Below are 19,474 nucleotides of genomic sequence, written 5' to 3' on the forward strand. Positions count from 1 at the left end.
GAACACAAGTAACATGTCTTTTGTGTGGTCTTTGGACACAGTAGACAATCTTCAGGATAAAAACCAAATATGGTTGCCTATACTTTTGCTTTTTCAGAGCTTGTCACCTTTAGTTTGTGTAAATTTTCTGACTTTTCTTTCAGTTTTATACTGTGTTTGTGGACAGATGTTACAGATAAGCTCTTTGTCTTAAAACCATGCATATTATTTCCCTTGCCTCTTCCCTACATTTTTTGAATTTTGCTACTTTCCCCAAAATTTAGTACCAACATGGTTTTGCTAGAAATAGGTAGGGTACTCATTGTCTTAGTTTTCATTATGGTGTGACTCTTTTTGCAATATACATTTGTGAGTTTTGGTGATAAATGTGGTTTTATTTGGAAGAATGTCTTGAGTTTTTTGCCCTTTCCTATCTGTATTGAAGCATTTGCCTCAATTTAGAAGAAAAAAATTCCCAATTATGGAGAATTTTAAGCATTTCTGACTTTTTGCTTATTTAAATGTTTCTAGGTTTTTGAGTTACTGCTTTATGTGGTAACCTTTCTATAAGGAGTAGAATACAGAATACAGAGTAGACTTAGAACTTCCAAGCTATCCTTGTCCCAAAGTGGATAGAATTTGGCAAACATTGATTGTTTCATTTGCATTTGTGTTGTGCTGTGCTATGGTAGGCATTACTAGTACACTCCTGTCTTTTCAGAGAGCTTACTATCTAGTTGGGAATATAAGAAATATCCACAGAAAGTGATCATATACATTATAATATAAATACAAAGGAGAGGTCCAGGCAGAGTAACATCAAGGATATAAGAGAGCTTGCTTCACTTAGCTCTGGGGAGATCATGGAAAATGGAAGAGGTGTTATATAAAGTGGGTCTTAAAGTAAAGGAAGGATTGAAATATGGGTATGAACAGATAATTCCAGGATTCAAATGATGGCATAAAGAAAAGACACGTGGACAAGATGATAGGACAGCATTGGAAAACAGTGAATAGAGAGGATTTGTTTGAGCAAAGAGTGACAGCAGGTTAAGGAATGACTGGAAAAAGATAAATTAAAAGCAAATTAAAGAGGATCTTACATGGCAAGGGAAGGACTTTATACTTTTTTTCATAGGTAACAGGGACCCATGAAGGTTTCTGAGCATAAAAGTGATATAGTCTCCATACAGCACTGTGCAGGATACATTGGAAAGGCAAGAGACTAGAAGCAGTGAGACCAACAGTATAGGTAGCAGATGATAAGGACCTGAATTAAGATGGTTGCAGCAGCAATGGAAAGGGAAGGGGAATGAGAGTTTTGGATGAATTTAATCTTCCCTCATCTTTTTTCCCTCCCCAGTCCTAAGAGGACTCTAAGGTTTTGAGCCTAGGTGCCTGGTAAACATAATGACTCTTAATTGGTAACATTCTCTTCAGGGCTCCAACATTTTCTGCCACGTGACACTTGTACAAATTGTTAATGGCCTGAAAGAGTTAATTTGCTTCCCACCCTCAGCTCTTAAATCCAAAAGCTATGAATGACTTTGGATCCCCCAAAATGTAAAGCTTAAGATGCTTACTAGTATGGCATTTAATACCTTCTCCATTCTGGTGCCATCCCGCTTTGCTTCATGTCACAGGCTCTACACTAAACCAGAGAATAAACTATTGCTATTCCTTCAACAAGACCTTCCTCTCCTCTATCCCTTTGCCAGTGCCATTCATTATGCCTAGAATGCTCTTGCTCTACCTCTCAAGTGCACACTAATAGATAAGTAAACACACATACATATACACAGACACACATATATACCTGTACACAATACATGCACACACTATTCCTGTTGAAATCCTATACATCTTTTGAAGCTAAACTGAGATGGGGGACTCAGACCCCCAAAGTTTCCATCCATCCCCTCCACACCACAACATTCAGTTACGTGACTCCACATTGAGTCCTATTGTAGAAACACTTGGTTAATGGTCATACTGCTGTTTAGTATGTTATTTATAAGAGAGTGTGTAAGACTTCAATTGGTAGCAGAGTGTCCTTAAGTGGGCCAGTGTCTCCTTGATGGGGGGGAAGGGGAGCTTCTTGTTTGCCATAAACAAAAGACAGTTGCTTGCACAGTAGCTAATTTTTATTGAATCCAGGCCACAGCAATACGCAAATTCCCCCCAAAGATGCTAGAATTTCTGCAACTGGTGCATCAAGAATTAAAAAGCAGTCCCTTGAGTCATTCTCTTGATGGAACTTCAGATTTAAAACCATGCTGGTTTCCAAAGAATGTTTGTTATCTTGATAGCCAAATATCAAATCTTACATTGAGCTTTTTTCTTTACTAATCAATTTTCCCTGCTATAGCAAGTCTGAATATGGTCTTTTTCAATTGCTTGCTTCTCTAAAATATTAAGACTTTCAGGTGGTATCCTTTGAATAATTCTGCTCTGCCTTGAAAGCAGAAAGGAAATTGGCTTGTTCTTTAGCCAACTAAATAACCAAGCTATTTATATCTTTTTGACTTTTAGTCATAACTCTCTCCTAAAGGTAGATCAGATCAATATTTCACACTGTTTTAAGGTAGATCATTTGACTTATGATTTTGCTTCCCTTGTTTAGCTTTGAATGTTGTTTTATTTTAAGTTGCATTTCAGTAAAACTCAAACTATAGAGACAGATGCATGAAGTGTGATGGGCCATATGTTCCTGAGGATTTGGCTGTGAGTTTGTATCTTTTGATCAAGATAGGATTTAGTTCTGTTGGTTGAACTGGGAAATAGTCCAATCTGGATCATATTGGCATGGATCGCTCTCTTTCCATCTCCCATTCACTTGATAGTGATTATTTTCTTGGCTGAAAGTAAAACCAGGGGGACTTTCAGTTAATCAGTTCAGTTTTTACTGGCAGATGCTGCTAGGAAAGTAGATAATTCCTAAGGGTCACTAGAGTGTGTTAGGACCGACAGGGGCACTGCCGACTTTCTGCTCCAAACCTGCATTCTGGGAAGTAACTGGGCCTCCCGTCCATTCTGCATCTTAACTTTCCTTTGATGGCTGAGTTCTTTCTTCTGGTGAAGTCAATTCAACTTAATAGGATGGGTTGGCTGACCAAATAAAAAGGAACAATGTATGTGTGTGTGTGTGTGTGTGGGGGGGGGGGTGTGTAGGGAATGAAAGCTATAGATAATATAGAGATATACATAATTATAACACTTTCCCAGAAATTCCTTTAATTATTATATTTTTCTAGAGAGAATTAAAAACATAATTTAATCTTCTATACAGAAAAATTAATATATATTAACCTAGATAATTATATAATTAGATTCTATGTTAATCTGCATATTAACTTATATAGCTAATGTAGTCTATGTCTTTATATATAATATGTAGTTAATGTACTCTACATTATAATCTATAGATTTATAGATGTATATATCCATATATAGATTAAAATCTCTTTCTATATATTTTACCTATACCTATACATATGTGTGTGTGTGTGTGTGTGTGTGTGTGTATAGGTATAGATAAAATAGTCTGTTTTTAATCCCCTCATCACAAAGATAGGATTATATGTTTGACATTTCTGGGGAAATGATATATCAATATAGATATCTATATATCTACATAGAAATATCAAACATGAGTATTTTTATCCTTTTACCATAAGTATAGAATTTAAAGGTATGAAAATGTGTGGAAATGGGTTGTGATTAAATAGATATGTAAAATGTGATTTTCTCTCCTCACCACAAGAATAGGATTTGAAGGCATTTCTGGGAAATTTTGTAGACACACTAGCGTACTCCTTCCCCCCCTACAAATGCAACAGGGCTATTGGGTAGGATTTTATAGTTAGAGGGCATATAAAAATGTAGGGGGAGGGAACCCTGTGTTTACCCATTTCTATGTATTGGAATAATTTCTAGCCACTGTTAACTAGACTGATACTGATTGAGAGGAAGCCAGCCAATATTGGAGGACACAGGAGGAGCATAATAAAACAAGAGCCTAATTCCCTTCCTCCTCTAGACCAGGGCTTCATAATTTTTTTCCATTTGTGATCCCTTTTTGCTTGAGAAATTTTTACATGACCATGGGTACACATACACGTACACATACACAAACACGTTAATAAAGCATGTGAAAGTGGAAGATTCGAGATTTGGCAACTTACAAGGTAAATGAACGAAGCACTGTGTATTCATAATGAGCTCCTAGCCTCCTGCACCTTCCAATTCTTTTTCATACTGTTGGGTAGTTGAACCTTCCCCAACTGATACCGTGAAGTTGATTTTTTTTTTTTTAACCCCAATATAATGTGCTATACAAAGTCCCTTGTCCTTCAAGATCTTTAGGGACAAGAGGGTTATATATGTATAGGTAGAAGGTGCCTCAGAGGCCATTTCTTCCAATCACATCATTTTGCAGATGAGGAAACAGTCCTAGAAAGGTTGTAATTTCAAGATGGCTGAGAAGGCACACGCAACTTTCTAAGCTCCTCTCATTCCCCTCATAACCAACTATTTCATCCAGCCTCAGAAATAGCTCTTCACTGCTTAAATTCATGAAGATCAGAAGCATACAACTTACCAGCTGAAGTCAATCTGGAAGATCACCAGGAAAGGTTTGTCCTGAGGGGCCAGGAACAGACTAGCACAGGCAGTGAGAGACTAGCATCCTGAGCAGACTAGGGGCAGGGGTGATCTCTGTGGCTAGAGAAGTTATAGAGACCACTCTGCTATAGGCTAATTGTTCTGCCTTGATTACAAAGCAGTAAACTGGCAGAGAAATTAAAGCGTAAAACAGAGGGTACTCTACAAAACGCCCGAATCTAACAAGATCTGGCTGTAGCTACTCAAACGGGGAAGTAACTCAGGCAGACTGAAAGCACCTCTGCAGCCACATCCTGCAGTTCAGGGCTTTTGCAGGGGCAGTTACAAACCCACTCGGCAGGGGGGCACAGTGTGGGGCTCGGCCTGGGGCAATAGAACTTCCCCAACAGGACTGTGCTTCCCAGAGCAGAGACACTTCTGGTCCCTGCAAATCCATTCACTGCTCAACTGCTAATACCCACAGCCCCAGGGCAGGATTTGGCTTGGGATAGTGAAACTCTCAATGCTCAGTGTCTAGCCCCAGGGCAGTCATCTCACACAGCAGGGGTTCTTTGCAGGGCACTTTTCCAGCTCTGCCCTGCAGGCCTGAGTTACTTACAGGTGGGGAACTCTTTCCCAGAGCACTCCACTACCTTGCTGCAGCCGTCCATACACCTCTCACTGCTCTGCAGAGGAAGCTGGTAACCACCTGGCCTTGAAGGCATACCCTACAGGCTTCAACAAAATGAGTAAGAAAATCAAAAGGAAGACTGATAGTTTCTACTCAGAAAGAGAACAGCTTTTCAACCCTGAAGAGACTTAATAGCAGACAGTCTCCAGACAATTGTTGGTCCCCAATACAAAAGGCTCTCCTAGAAGAGACTATTAAAAACCTTAAAAGAGAACTAGAAGAAAAATGGGGAAAGGAAAGAGAAGCTATGCAAGAGAGTACAGAAAAGACATATAACTCACTAAAAGAAAAATTTGATAAAGTGGAAAAAGAAAACAACCTCCTGAAATGTGAATTGGAAAAGGTAAAAAACTTGAAAGAAGTGCAGGGAAACAAAATTTTGTGAACTGGAGAAAGAAAATAACTCACTTAAAAAAAAAAAAATTAGTGGAAATGGAAAAAAAATCCATAGAGCAAAACAACTCATTTAAAAATTCAATTGGACATATACAGAAAGAAGTAAAAAAAGCTAAAGAAGAAAATAACTCTCTAAAAATCAGAACTGAACAAACAGAAATGACTGATTCATTGAGACAGGAAGAATCAGTCAAGCAAAACCAAAAAAATGAAAGATTGGAAAAAAGGTCAAATAATTACTTGGAAAAACAACAGACCTGGAAAATAGATCTAGGAGAGATAACCTAAGGATCATCGGACTACCCGAAAAATATGATGAAAAAAATAGATACTATTTTACAGGAAATTATTAAAGAGAACTGCCCAGAAGTAATAGAACCGGAAGGTAAAATAGACGTGGAAAGAATCCATCAAACATCTTCTGAAAAAGACCCTAAAATAAAGACTCCGAGGAATATTGTGGCCAAACTTCAGAATTTTCAGACTAAAGAAAAAATTCTACAAGCAGCCAGGAAAAAAAACAGTTCAAATACCAAGGTGCCACAATAAGGGTCACACAAGTTTTGGTGCCTAACATTAAAGGATCAAGGGCCTGAATTTGATATTCAAGGACAAAAGAACTTGAATCAGCCAAGAATAAATTCCCACTAATGAGCATTTTTTCCATGGAAGAAATGGAATTTAATGCAAGGAATTCCATCTGTTTCTAAAAAAAAACCAAACAAACAAAAAATTTGATCTCCAAAACAGGACTCAAGACAAGTAGAAAAAGGTAAAAAGGAACCTTTGAGAACTGTATTTTTGTTTGGATGTACAAAAAAACCACTTATATAATTTTGGTTTTACTGATATAGCAAAAAGGAAAGAGAAATGGAAAGGGAATAATGTCAGAAAAAGGGAAAAGGGGAGATAAAAAAGAAAAACTACTCAAATATGAGGCAAAGGAAACCTATCAATCTGAGGGAACTTAGGAGGGGGAGGAACATTTGGCAATCCTCCCATCGAGTTGGCTAAATGGAAAAAATTGACATTTGTTTTAAGAGAATCTTCTCCCACCCAAAAAGTGGGAGGGAAAAGGGAAAAGGAAAAAGAGTTAAGGAAGGGTATAAGAAAGGGAAGGGATTCAAAGGGAAGAGGGAGGGATACAAAGAGGAGAGCTAGCTGAGGGTAAGTGGACCAAAGTTTATCCAAGAAAGGGGGAAGGAGGGCAAAAAATGAAAGCATAATCTGGGGATATTAGGGATGCACAAAAACAGAATTAGTAATTTTAACTGTAAATTGAATGGGATGAACTCCCCCAAAGAAGGCGGATACAGACTGGATGTCAGATCCCTACAATATTTGTTTAAGGAAACACATTTAAAACAGGGAGATACAACAGAGTAAAGGAAAAAGGCTGGAGCAGAATCTATTATGTTCATAATCAAAAAGAGGGGTAGCATCCTTATCTCAGATCAAAAAAAGCAAAAATTGTCTAATTAAAAAGAGATAAGGAAGGAAAATTTATCTTGCTAAAAAGGTACTTGACAATGAACATTATCTCTATTAAACAATATGCACCAAATGGTATAGCATCTAACTTCCTAAAGGAGAAGTTAAGAATTCAAAAAAAATAGACACAAAACTATAATAGTGGGATTCAATCTTGCACTCTTAAATTTAGATAAATCAAAAAATAAATAAGAAAGAAATTAAAGAGGTAAATAGAATATTAGAAAATTATGTATGATAGATCTCTGGAGAAAACTGAATGGTGACAGAAAGGAGTATACTTTCTTCTCAGCAATTCATGGAACCTACACAAAATTGACCATATATTAGACATAAAGACCTCAAAATTAAATGCAGGAAGGCAGAAATAGTAAATGCTTTCTTTTTAGATCACAATGCAATAAAACTACATTCAACAAAAAGTTAGGTGTAAATAGATCAAAAAATAATTGGAAACTAAATAATCTCATCTTAAAGAATGATTGGGTGAAACAGCAAATTATAGACACAATAATTTCACTCAAGATAATGACAACAGTGAGACCTCATACCAAAATTTGTGGGATGCAGCCAAAGCGGGAATAAGGGGAAATTTTATATCCTCAGAGGCTTACTTGAACAAAATAGAGAAAGAGAAGGTCAATGAATTGGGTTTGCAACTTAAAAAGCTAGAAAAGACCAAATTAAAAACCCCCAATCAATTACTAAACTTGAAATTCTAAAATTAAAAGGAGAAATTCATAATATTGAATGTAAAAATTGAATAATAAAATTAAAGAGTTGGTTTTTTATGAAAAAAAATAAAATTGTAAACCGGTAAATCTATTAGAAAAAGGAGAGGAAAATCAAATTGTATCTTAAAAATGAAAAGAACTTTCCACCAATGAGGAAAATTAAAAAAATAATAAGGGGTTACTTTCTCAACTTCCCAATAAATTTGATAACCTAAAAGGAAATGGATATCAAAAATATGGGTTCCCAGATTATCAGGGGAAGAAGTAAATTGCAAATAGTCCCATTTCAGAAAAGAAATAGAACAAGCGTTCAACTCCCCAAAAATCCCAGGACCAGATGGTTTGGAATTCTACCAAACATTCAAAGAACAATTGTCCCAATGCTTTGTAAACTATTTGAAAAAATAGGGAATGAAGGTCCTAAAATTCCTTTTTATGACACAGACATGGTCTGATACCTAAACCAGGTGGTTGAAACAGAGAAAAGAATCTCCCTAATGATTATTGATGCTGAAATCTTAAATAAAATTTAAAAAGACTGAAAATCATCACCAGGATAATACACCACGATCAGTAGAATTTAACTAGGAATGCGGGCTGGTTCGTATTGGAAAACTATCAATAATTGCCCTATTAATAACCAAATTAACAAAACTATATGATCTCTCAATAGATGCAGAAAAAAGCATGTGAAAAATCCAACATCCATTCTAAAAAACACTTGGGTATAGGAATAAATGGTTTCCTTAAAATAATCAGTAGTATCTTTTAAAACCATCAGTAAGCATTTGGGAACAAACTCAACCATTCCCAATAAGATCAGGGTAAACAAAGGTTTAACTATCCTTTACTATTTAAATTTGTTTCTAGCTTTGGCAAAGAGCTGAAAGAATTAAAGGAATAAGAATGGCAATAGAAACCAAATTTCATTTTCTAATGATATGAGTATTAGAAACCCCAGAATTCTACTAAAAAGTTATTGAAATAATCTACAACTTTAGCAAAGTTGCTGGTTATAAAATAAACCCAAAAGTCATCAGCATTCTTATATACCTAACAAAATCCAACAGTTACAAAAAAATTCCATTTAAATAACAATGAAATAAAATAGGAATCTATCTGACGGGAAAATAAAACTTTATGAGCAAAACCAAAATACTTATCCCAAAATTAAATCTAACCAACTGGAAAAATATTAAATGCTCTTGGATTGGCGACAAATAAAAAGATGACAATACTACCTAAATTAATTTTTTTTCATAAATAACTTCCCAAAAACTATTTTTGATGACCTGAAAAAATAACAAAAAGTTCTTGGAAAAACAAAAGGTCAGAATTTCAGGAGTTGATAAAAAAAAATCAAATGAAGGTGGCCAGTTGTACCAGATCTAAAATTATATTATAAAACGGGTTATTAAAACCATCTGGTATTGGCTAAAAATAGATTAATTGATCATTGGAATAGGTTAGATTCAAAAGGACAAAAAGGCCGCTTTAATTATCTAGTGTTTAAAATCCAAAAGACCCAGTTTTGGGGACAAGAATCATTATTCCAAAAATTGCTGGAAAATGGAAATTAGTATGGCAAAACAGGCATTGACCCACATTTAACACTGTACCCAAGATAAAGGTCAAAATGGGTTCATAATCTAGGCATAAAGAATGGGTTATAAATAAATTGGAAGGGATAGGATGGTTTATCTCTCGACCTGTGGAAGAAGGGGAATTTGCCAAGAAGAACTAGAGATCACTATTGACTATAAAATAGAAAATTTTTGATTATATCAAATTGAAAAGTTTTTACAAAAAATAATCAGCAAGATTAGAAGGAAACAATAAACTGGGAAAACATTTTTCAAAGGTTTGATAAAGCCATTTACAAAATATATGAAATTGATTCTAATTTAAAGAAATCAAGCCATTCCAATTGATAAATGGTCCAAAGGATATGAACAGACAATTTCAGATGAAGAAATTGAAACAATTTCTAGCCATATGAAAAAAGATGCTCAGAATATTATTAATCGAGAAATCAAATTAAGACAACTCAAATATCCTAACACCTGTCAGATTGGCTGGCAAGGAAAGATAACATGGAATGTTGGAGGGATGTGGGAAAACAGGGACACCGATACATTGTTGGTGGGTTTGGGACAATCCGCCACAAAATTTTGGAACTTTATCTCAAAAGTTATCAAATTCTGCATGCCCTTTGACAGAGTGTTTCTTGGGCTTATATCCCAAGGAGAACCCAAAGAGGAAAGGGACCTGTATTGCCAAAATCTTTGGGGCAGCCCTTTTGTAGTGGCTAGAAGCTGGAAAATGAATGGATGCCCATCAGTTGGATAATGGTTGAGTAAAGTGGTTTAGATGTTTGGAATATTATTGTTCTGTAAGAAATGACCACAGGACAAATACAGAGAGGATTGGAGAACTTCGTAACTGATTCTGAGTAAATGAGTAAATCAGGGACATTATATACCTCAACAACGGTACTGTATGAGGATGTATTCTGATAGAAGTGGATTTCTTTGACAAATAGACGATCTAGCTCAGTTTCAATTGATCAAGGATGGATAGAAGCAGCTACACCCAATGAAAGAACACTAGGAAATGAATGTAAACTGCTTGCATTTTTGTTCTTCTACCCCGGTTATTTATACCTTCTAAATCCCATTCTCCCTGAGCGACAAGAGAACTGTTCGGTTCTGCACATACATGTTGTATCCAAGATCTATTTAATATGTATAGGACTGCTTGCCATCTGGGGGAGGGGGTGGAGAGAGGGAGGGGAAAAAATTGGAACAGAAGTGAGTGCAAGGGATAATGTTGTAAAAAATTACCCTGGCATGGGTTCTGTCAAGAAAAAGTTATTTAAAAAAAAAAAAAAAAAGAAAGGTTGTAATTTGCCAAGGATTATATTGTATTGCCCAGGGAGAGATCATCAGAGATAGGATTTGAAGCCAGGTCCTTTGTCACTTTGTCACTAAAGCTTTCCCTGTTCACACTGACAGATTTAAGTATTTCTCCCACTTTTGTCATCTGCAAAGTTGATAAATGTAGCATCATCAGTTTAAATAATAAAGGAACTAGGCGATGTTTAGCCTGTAGAAAAGAAGATTTAAAGAGAAGGTATGGTTATAAATTTAGAATTGGAAGGGACCTTAGATATCAGATAATATTATCCTTCATTTTATAGGTGAGGAAATAGAACTTCAGAAGTTAAGTAAATTTTTTGAGGTCACAAGGACAGCTAGGTGGTGCAATGGTTACAGTGCTGCTCGGAGTCAGGAAAATTCATCTTCGTGAGTTCAAATTTGACTTTGGACACTTAGTAGCTGTGTGGCCCTGGGCCACTTAATCCTTCTTGCCTCAGTTTCCTTATCTGTAAAATGAGTTGGAGAGGGAAATGGCAAATCATTCCAGCATCTGTGCAAGAGAACCCCAAAAGGGTCACAGAATTGGACATGACTAAAACAACTAGACAAAGAATGTAGCTAGTGACAGTTGTCTCCGAATTTTTTAACTATCTTTGCATAAAAGGATAACTTTTTATGAATGACATCAGAGAACAGAACTAGAAGTAATGGGATAAAAATATACAAAGAAACAAGTTTCTGCACAATATATAATAAAAATCTCCTAGCAATTAGAACTGTCCCTAAGAGAAGGAACTTCTTTAAGATGTAGTTAGTTTCTTCTCACTTTGAAAAAAGACTCAACACACTTTTGTAAGTATGTTCTAGAGGCAATATTTATTGAGGTACAGGTCAGAGTTTATTTGTTATATCTTAATGTTGAAATTTTCTTAATCAGTTCACTTGCAAATTGAAGTTTCAAAACTTCCTAAAACTTCCAGGTATCAGAACAAATAATATTAGGCTTGCCCACCCAGGTTCTTTGGAGAAGGCAAATTGAATTATTTCTTTTGAGAGAAAAGAACTTTGAAGATTTCTGAAGTGTTTCCTATCCAGTAATTTAGTTCTTCTGCTTTGAAATAATGCTTAGAATTCAGAGAGCTAAAAGGACAGATTTTAAAGCCAGAAAGAATCTTAGAGAACATCTTTTGTAATGGTTCTTAGCATTTTTTGTGACTTCCTGGGTAGTCTGATAGATACTAGAGACCCCTTCTCAGAATACTAGGTTTTAAATGATTAAAATATATAGTAGTAGAAAGGTAACCAATTATATAGAAATATTTTTATCCAAATTGTTTAAAAAACCAAGTTTCCGGATCTCAGTTTAAAAAACCCTGAATGCTAAATACTTTGCTTTACATATGAACAAATCTGAAATACAATTACAATTTGACTTTGCAACATAAAAGACATAGCCAAGGATATATATGACTGGAAAGGGAAGTGGGCTATTAGGGACTGAGAGTGGGGATCACAGGAGAGTCTGCATGTTATTCTAGTATCCATAAAATAATTGAAGGAAGTAAGCATATTGGATAAATTCTCTTATGGAAGGACATTAGAATGTGAGCCTGCTGAGGGCAGGGACTATTTTTACCTTTTTTTATATCCCCAGTGCTTATTTAGCATCATGGCTGCACATAATAGATTCTTTAAGTTTTTATTGACTTCTGATGATATATGGGAGAATCAGATATCATAATTATAGCTAGCATTAAGATTTATAAGGTGCTTTGTATATGGTAACCTCTTTTGAGCCTCACCACAACCGTGTGAGGCAAGCGCTAATAATATCTCCTTACAGATGAGGAAACTTGAGTGAAAGAGACTAAGTGACTTAGTAAGTATATGAGTCTTGTTGACTCCCAGCACTCTTATCCGCTGGGCCATCTAACTGCCCCCATGAGAATGTGAAGACATAAGTTGTTTCCATTTGTATTAAGGAAGTAATTTGTGGATCCATTGAAATACTAGGGAGATGAGCTAAAGCAGTTAATTCAAACTGTAGTCTAGGATTAACTGTCCCAGAAACCCTTCCCAGCCCTATCCCCCTGTCTCCTTAAATTTATCCCTTAAATGATGTGAACGCTTTTTAAGAGATTGTGAACTTCAGGCTAGAGCTGTCATTTTTATCATTGTGTTCCCAAGGCTTAGCACAGTGTGGTACACACAGGAAGAACTTAAGTTCATATATGCATGTGTGCGAGCATATGAAATTTTTCAGGTTTTGTTATTTTGATATTTCCTGTCTCTAAAATTTAGATGTATAATCTATATATTATATTCCCTTACTCCTATTAGGTAAAAGTAGTATGAACATAGTAGTCTATCAGAACCAAAATATAGGATTAGTCCTTTTTTTTTTTTTTTTTTTTTTTGAGTCATATCTGACTCTTTGTGACCCCTTTGGGGATTTTCTTGGCAAAAAGACTGGAGCATTTCCTTCTCCAGCTCATTTTACAAATGAGGAAACTGAGGCAAACATGGTTAAGTGATTTGCTAAAGTCAGTCAGCTAGCAAATGTCTGAGCCTCGATTTTATCTTAGCTAAGTAGTCTTTTGGACTCTAGGCCCAGTGTTTTATCCACTTTGCCACAGCTGGCTCCTATGGGACCATAGAAACAGAGTAAGACATGACATTAACAACATTCTGTTTGATAACCATGATGTTTATATGTCATTTCAATTTGGTAAAATGTTAAACCAAATTCTGTTGTTTCATTTTACACTGTTGGTGGTGGAAAAAGTAGACAAGACTCTAATGCCAGTAAAGTAAAGGACAAGATTTAGCCTTGAGATTTTAAAATGAGCAAGAGTGGTAAACTACTTAAGGAAAATATCGATGAGTCAGAACAGATGAACAGAATGTGCCAAGGAAGAATAATACAGCAACTCAGAAAGCAGGAAATGGATTTGTCTCTTTGCTGTTGTTGCTGGATATGTTCCAAATGCTTGAGGGCAGGAACTGTGTCTGTGTGTTTGCTGAGTGTAAGAAATGTCACTTTTTGCTAAACAGATTTTTTGGAGGTGGGTATCATGAGATTTATGAAGTTATTTACATGTGGTATACACTGGCCTTAATAGTACATAAATAATACACTGGGCTGACCTGAGGCATTAATACTGTAAAACTTCTTCAGAGGGGGAAAAAAAAAAAAGAAATGTAACTTTTTAAAAATTATATATAATAATGGGGGGAAAAGAACATTACATAGGGCTTTTGGTAAGAATGCATCACCACTAATTTCAAAATTACCAGAGATCTTTGGTAGCCCTTAGTAAGTATTTTATGGTGATGATGTAAAGCTTGTGAAATCACAGTATTATACTTGACTTGCTTAAACAATTTTCTTCTTTTGTAACTTTTCAAGGCATAGTTTAATTTTAATTGATATGAGATTCTATATAGATAACTCTAGTTTTTCAACGTTATCATTTCATAGATTTCATAGGTTTCAACCTATCATTTTGGCCCTTACCAGCACTGGTGTGCTGTAATGGGACTGTTTTTTCCTTTAGGCTTAGTTTACATGTTATCTTTAGGGTTTTGTGTCTAATTTTAGTAAAAATGGGGTAGTCTGATATGATTGGGGCACAATTCTTGTCACATGAAGCAGTTTTAAAATAATGTTTTCAATAGCCATTGTGAAGAAGGTCCTAAATTATGGATAATGAATGAATTGAATCCAAAATATACTTCAAAGAAGGCTTGAAGGACTTTTTGGAGTGACTTGAGGAGAACGTAAGTCTGTGTGAAACAGGGATTCAGATGAAGTTTAACAAAGCAATGTTAGCTTCATATCAAAAGTGAAGAATTCAAAAGTGACTTGTTTAATCCAGTTATATGATATGATACTTGATTAAATCTACTCAGTTTGTCTATTACCAAAAGTTGTAGGGAGGAAGGCATTTTGTGCTTCCAAGAGGATGGATAATATTGGGGTTTTTAAAAACATTGTAATCATTTCTCTCTTTCAGGCCAATAGTATGCTCTTTTGACTACTAACAAGAGTAGTGATTAAGACAGGCTTATTCTTTTCAAATGGAGTCCTCTAGAACTGGTGCTCCAAAAGCTAGCTAACCTAGTTTTACTTCCTGGAGGGGGCTCTCCCTCCCTTCCATTTTTCATGAAGAGAATACATAGTTATATAATTATAGTAGGCAAGTATCAATATGAGAGGACTATAAATCTTTTTTTTTTTTTTTTCAAAAAAATTTGCATGTTTCATCCAGAAGTTGTGAAATATTTGTAAATTTTTTTAGTAGTCTGCTAGGGAGATATCTTTTTGTCATTGTTGCATTGTTTTCCAAATATCCTTCAGTTTATAAATCATTATTATTTTTCCTTTTTAAAATTTGGGGAAAGGAAATAAGCCTTTATTAAGCACTTACTCTGTCAGCCAAGATGCTTTACTGTAATGTTCTTCTCTAAAATATATTGTTCTCTGGGAGCAGGTTTCTTGGCAGCCTTCTGGAGGCAGCCTTGGTTTCAGTTCTGAGTAATCACCCCAAATACAGCCAGGAATTATAGTCCAAATCCTTGATTGTCTCCTTCAAAGTCTTGTCTCTTTTCCTGAGGCCTGGTTAGCTTTCTTAGAAGTCTTCTGTAGTCTTGGTTCTGAGAACTTGAGCTCTGGCTTCTGAATCTCAACTTCCAAAGGTTTGTGCTTGAGCCTCCAGCCACAACAAAGATGAATGATGGAATGAATCTGTCTTCTCCCTGAGAGCTTCTAGTGGGCTTCTGTTCTGGTGAGCTTGTCATTTAGTAGGCTTGTCCTCTTGGCCCTGAGAGCTCCTCTTATATATGCTCTCTTAAAGGTGTGAATTTTGTGGAATTATAGTAAGTACCAAGTACATGTAAATTAGACAATCATTATCTCATCCACTGACTTGGCACCTTGTAAGAATCCTAACACTTTACAGATATTAACTTATTGAATTCTCACAATCCTCTGAGAAGTAGGCCCTCTTTTATTATGTTCATTTTACAATTGAAGAGACTGGAGCAGACAGGTTAACTGACTTGTCTAGGATCACGATAGCTAATAAGTGTCTGAAGTCAGATTTGTACTCAGGTTTTCCTGATGCCAGGGCCAGTACTCTATTGACTATTCTATGTAGCTGTCTAAAATAATTATGTTTACATATACCTGATTATATCTAAATCAGTTTATCTTAAAGCAATTGTCTCATAGATTTGCCTTCTGCCCAGTTAGTTCCAGTCCCATGTTGTTTCAGAGTGCTTCAAATTTAGGAGAAAAACAAAGGTTTATTATTTAGTTCTCAGTTATTCTTGCTTCTTAGTTTTTCATTAGTAAGTAGCATAAGAATCAAAAGAAAATTTTATGTGTTCAATTTTTAGGAAAATGGAATGCTGAAATTAATCTCATTTCTCTTTGAGGCCAATTTTAAAATTTGTATCAATGCAAGTTTGTTTTTTCCACTGTTAGCATACAGTAACCATAATAATTTCCCATGGTTTTTTAATTGTCTGCGTAGCCTTTTCAGGCTTCCTTAGTTTTTTTTTTCCTTAAGTCTTCTGAATAAATGTTTCGCTATTGGGAATTGTTCTATTTTGGGAGAGCTGCTTTTTTCCCTAAATGTGGTTATGATACAATGGAAAGAACTCTAGACTTAAAATCAGAAGGCTTAAATTCAAATCTTGCTTCTTCCCATTTTACTATCAGTATTTATACAACCTCAAGTGTATCATGTTTCCCTTCTCTTCCTCAGCTCCCTCCTGAAGATTTGGAATGGAGAACTTGTAAGACCACTTCTCGTTGTAAATCCGTTAGTGGTATAAGGCAAAAGCAAGCCTATATGAGAATTTTTACTATGAACTTTTCACAAAATAAATATTTATGTACTGTGAAGAGTAGAATTCTTTGGCATTAAAACTAATATATTTCGAAAAAAGTGATATTAAGATAGCCTTCCTTATGTTTTCCCAATGTGTGTTTTATATAAGGCTCCCACCTGCTTTAACTGATTCTGGTCTTATTCTGCTTGTAAATGTCCCCTTTTTTTCATTATTGACCAAAGTGAGGTTTGTACCAAATCCATTATTCAGCATTTTGCATCTGTCTATGTGGCTGACAAGAACTTTTTCCCAAAGACCTGACTACTTTTAAGATGATCTAGGAAGGGGTAGTATAATAGCCATAATTTTGATCTTTATTTCAGTCTGTCAGGAAACAGATCTATCAGGAAATAAAATGACAGCCAACAAAATTTTTAATTGATCTCTTTTCTGTTAAGATATTCAGTGAATGTACATGAATATAGGTTGTAATGAGTGAACAGCAGAATTGTTGTATTCTTGATGATTCTGTTATAGGGTTATCTATTATCTATTCTTTATTATCCCCCAAGTTTTATTTAAAATAAGCAAATTCCTAACTCATTACTTCAGTTCCATTCTTGAGATTAGATGGAAGAATGGAGAGGTAAAATGGTCTTTTACACTAACTGTTAATTTAATTAAGATTTATTTCAGTCCAAGTAGCTTCTGTAATAAGTTATAGTGGATACTCAAAATGTTTCATAAATGAAATAACCATTTTTACTAGATGCATCAGAAAATGCAATAGAAAATAATAATTATCTTTAATGGCAACATCCTTAACTCATAAGATCGGATTGTTTTCCCATTTTGGAGATGGATCTTTCAAGCTAAAAAATGATTTCATTGTCTTTTTCTAATCTTCCTTCCAGAATAAAACATCAGTTGAAAATACTTACTTGAAAATAAGGAAAAGATAAAATGTCTAAAACGTCTGTATTTGTAAATCTAAGGGAGTATTTTTTACAACATTTAAATGTATAGATTTTTGCTTTTTCAAGCACTATACCTCATTTGACATTTGCAGCTATAGGCAAATGTGTTATAATTTAGTTCAGCAGGCTTTTTTAGGGAAAAAAGTATTTTGTTGTGCTCCCTTAATACCAGAAAGGAGTGAAGAGTGGAAGGCAGAGGGAGACTACTTGCAGCAATTTGGCTTTAAATTGTTCTTTTGGAATGGAAATTTAATTCATAACAGGTTTAATACCCAATAGCTGTCTGAAAAAAAAAAAGCAATTTTAATCCATAGTTCCTAAAATTTTTATAGTATCCCAGTGCCTTGCAAATAAAGTTTGCTTTTTTCTTAGCCTGGTATTTAGTGCCATTTATAAAACGGCACCCACTCGGCCTTATCTCAACTTATTTCCTTGTACCAAAATCGTGTAAGGTCCTTAAGTTCCCTCCCTCCCAACTCTCTTGTGCCCATGTGCCCATGATTTTCCCTGTGCTTGTAATGAAATGTTGCTCTCTTTTTACCCCATCAAATCTCTAAGATAAAATGTTATAGTGTTTCATGACTCAGCTTAACTGCAACTTTTCCACCAAACTATACCTATACCTGAACTCCCTTCTTAGAGCACTGTTTTTATTCGTTCTTTATATTCTCCACTGTCTACTTTGAATTATATTGATTTGTGTGAATCAGTATAATGTGTTTCAGCTCCCTTAAGAGTTTATAAGATCCTTCTGGATAGGACAGGGTCTTTGCCTTTGCCAGTTGCACAATGCCTTGTGAATAGGAGGTACCCAGTTAATGAAGAGGATGAGCAACAGCAATAACCATCCTTTGTATAGTGTTTTGTGGTTTATGAAAAATTTCATTCTTGGGAAATCTGTGACCTGACAAGCATAAAGATTAGTATCTTGGTTTGGTAGTTGCAGAAACTGAAGTACAAGAAAGATGAATGACTTACTCAGGATCGCCCAGCTTAATATTGAAATAGAAAATCAGGGCCACAAGTAAATGAAAGCACAAATGCTAAGTACTTTAATGACTGTAATTAACAAAAGAAAATAATTATTAAAAAAAATTTTTAAAGCTTTTTCTCTGGTTGGAAATCTTCACAGAGCCATTTTTAAAAAGTATACAATATAGCTTTAGTTCTTCCTTTGAATATTCCCATTTTCCCATTTGGAACTTTTTCTCTTGACAAAATGGTGATTTCTTCAAGGTTTGGATTATTTGAGTGTCATAAACAAAAAATGTTGATAGTGAGAAAGGATTTTAGAAATCAGATGGTTTAGCCCCTTCCTTTGTTAAGATAAGATTAAATAACTTTGAGAGGTATTGATTAACACGGGAATTTCTATATTTTGCAGCTTGAGGTTCTTAAATGCATCTGCCAACAAGCTGGAAACTATCCCTCCGGCCACGCTTTCAGAAGAGACAAGTAGTATCTTGCAGGAGCTGTACCTGACTAACAACCACCTCACTGACAAGTGTGTGCCCTTGTTAATAGGGCATCCTCACTTGAAGATTCTGCATATGGCCTATAATCGGCTTCAGAGTTTTCCAGCAAGGTACAGGAAGACTTTCAAATTGTTCCTTTAATTACACTTTTTTAAAGTATAATCAATCCTAGAGAGTAGGAATGAGTAAAAACAAAGATTGTATGTATGTTTAAAAAAGAAAACAACTACTATGTTTCTGTCTTCAAGTAATTTAAATTTGGTCGTCATCTTTGCTTTATATAATGACTTTATGCAAATTATGTGATTGTGCTCCTTTAACAGGGTTGATCAAAGCATAATTAGTTCTCAACATAACACATTGAAATTTGGAGGAGGGAGTTCTAATGCCAGTTCTCTACATTGATGAAAAC

General features: G+C 35.2%; 1 protein-coding gene across 1 annotated transcript in view; it reads left to right on the plus strand.

Annotated features, from left to right (window-relative positions):
• PHLPP1 (PH domain and leucine rich repeat protein phosphatase 1) overlaps window positions 1-19,474 on the plus strand; it is a 288,192-nt gene that overhangs the window by 215,894 nt on the left and 52,824 nt on the right. Inside the window, exon 11 of the mRNA XM_023495940.2 lies at window positions 18,972-19,172. Within this exon, the coding sequence (XP_023351708.2) occupies window positions 18,972-19,172 (201 nt within the window). The remainder of the gene's footprint in view (window positions 1-18,971; window positions 19,173-19,474) is intronic.

Source organism: Sarcophilus harrisii, chromosome 1, assembly GCF_902635505.1.
Source record: "Sarcophilus harrisii chromosome 1, mSarHar1.11, whole genome shotgun sequence".
Classification (NCBI taxonomy): domain Eukaryota; kingdom Metazoa; phylum Chordata; class Mammalia; order Dasyuromorphia; family Dasyuridae; genus Sarcophilus; species Sarcophilus harrisii.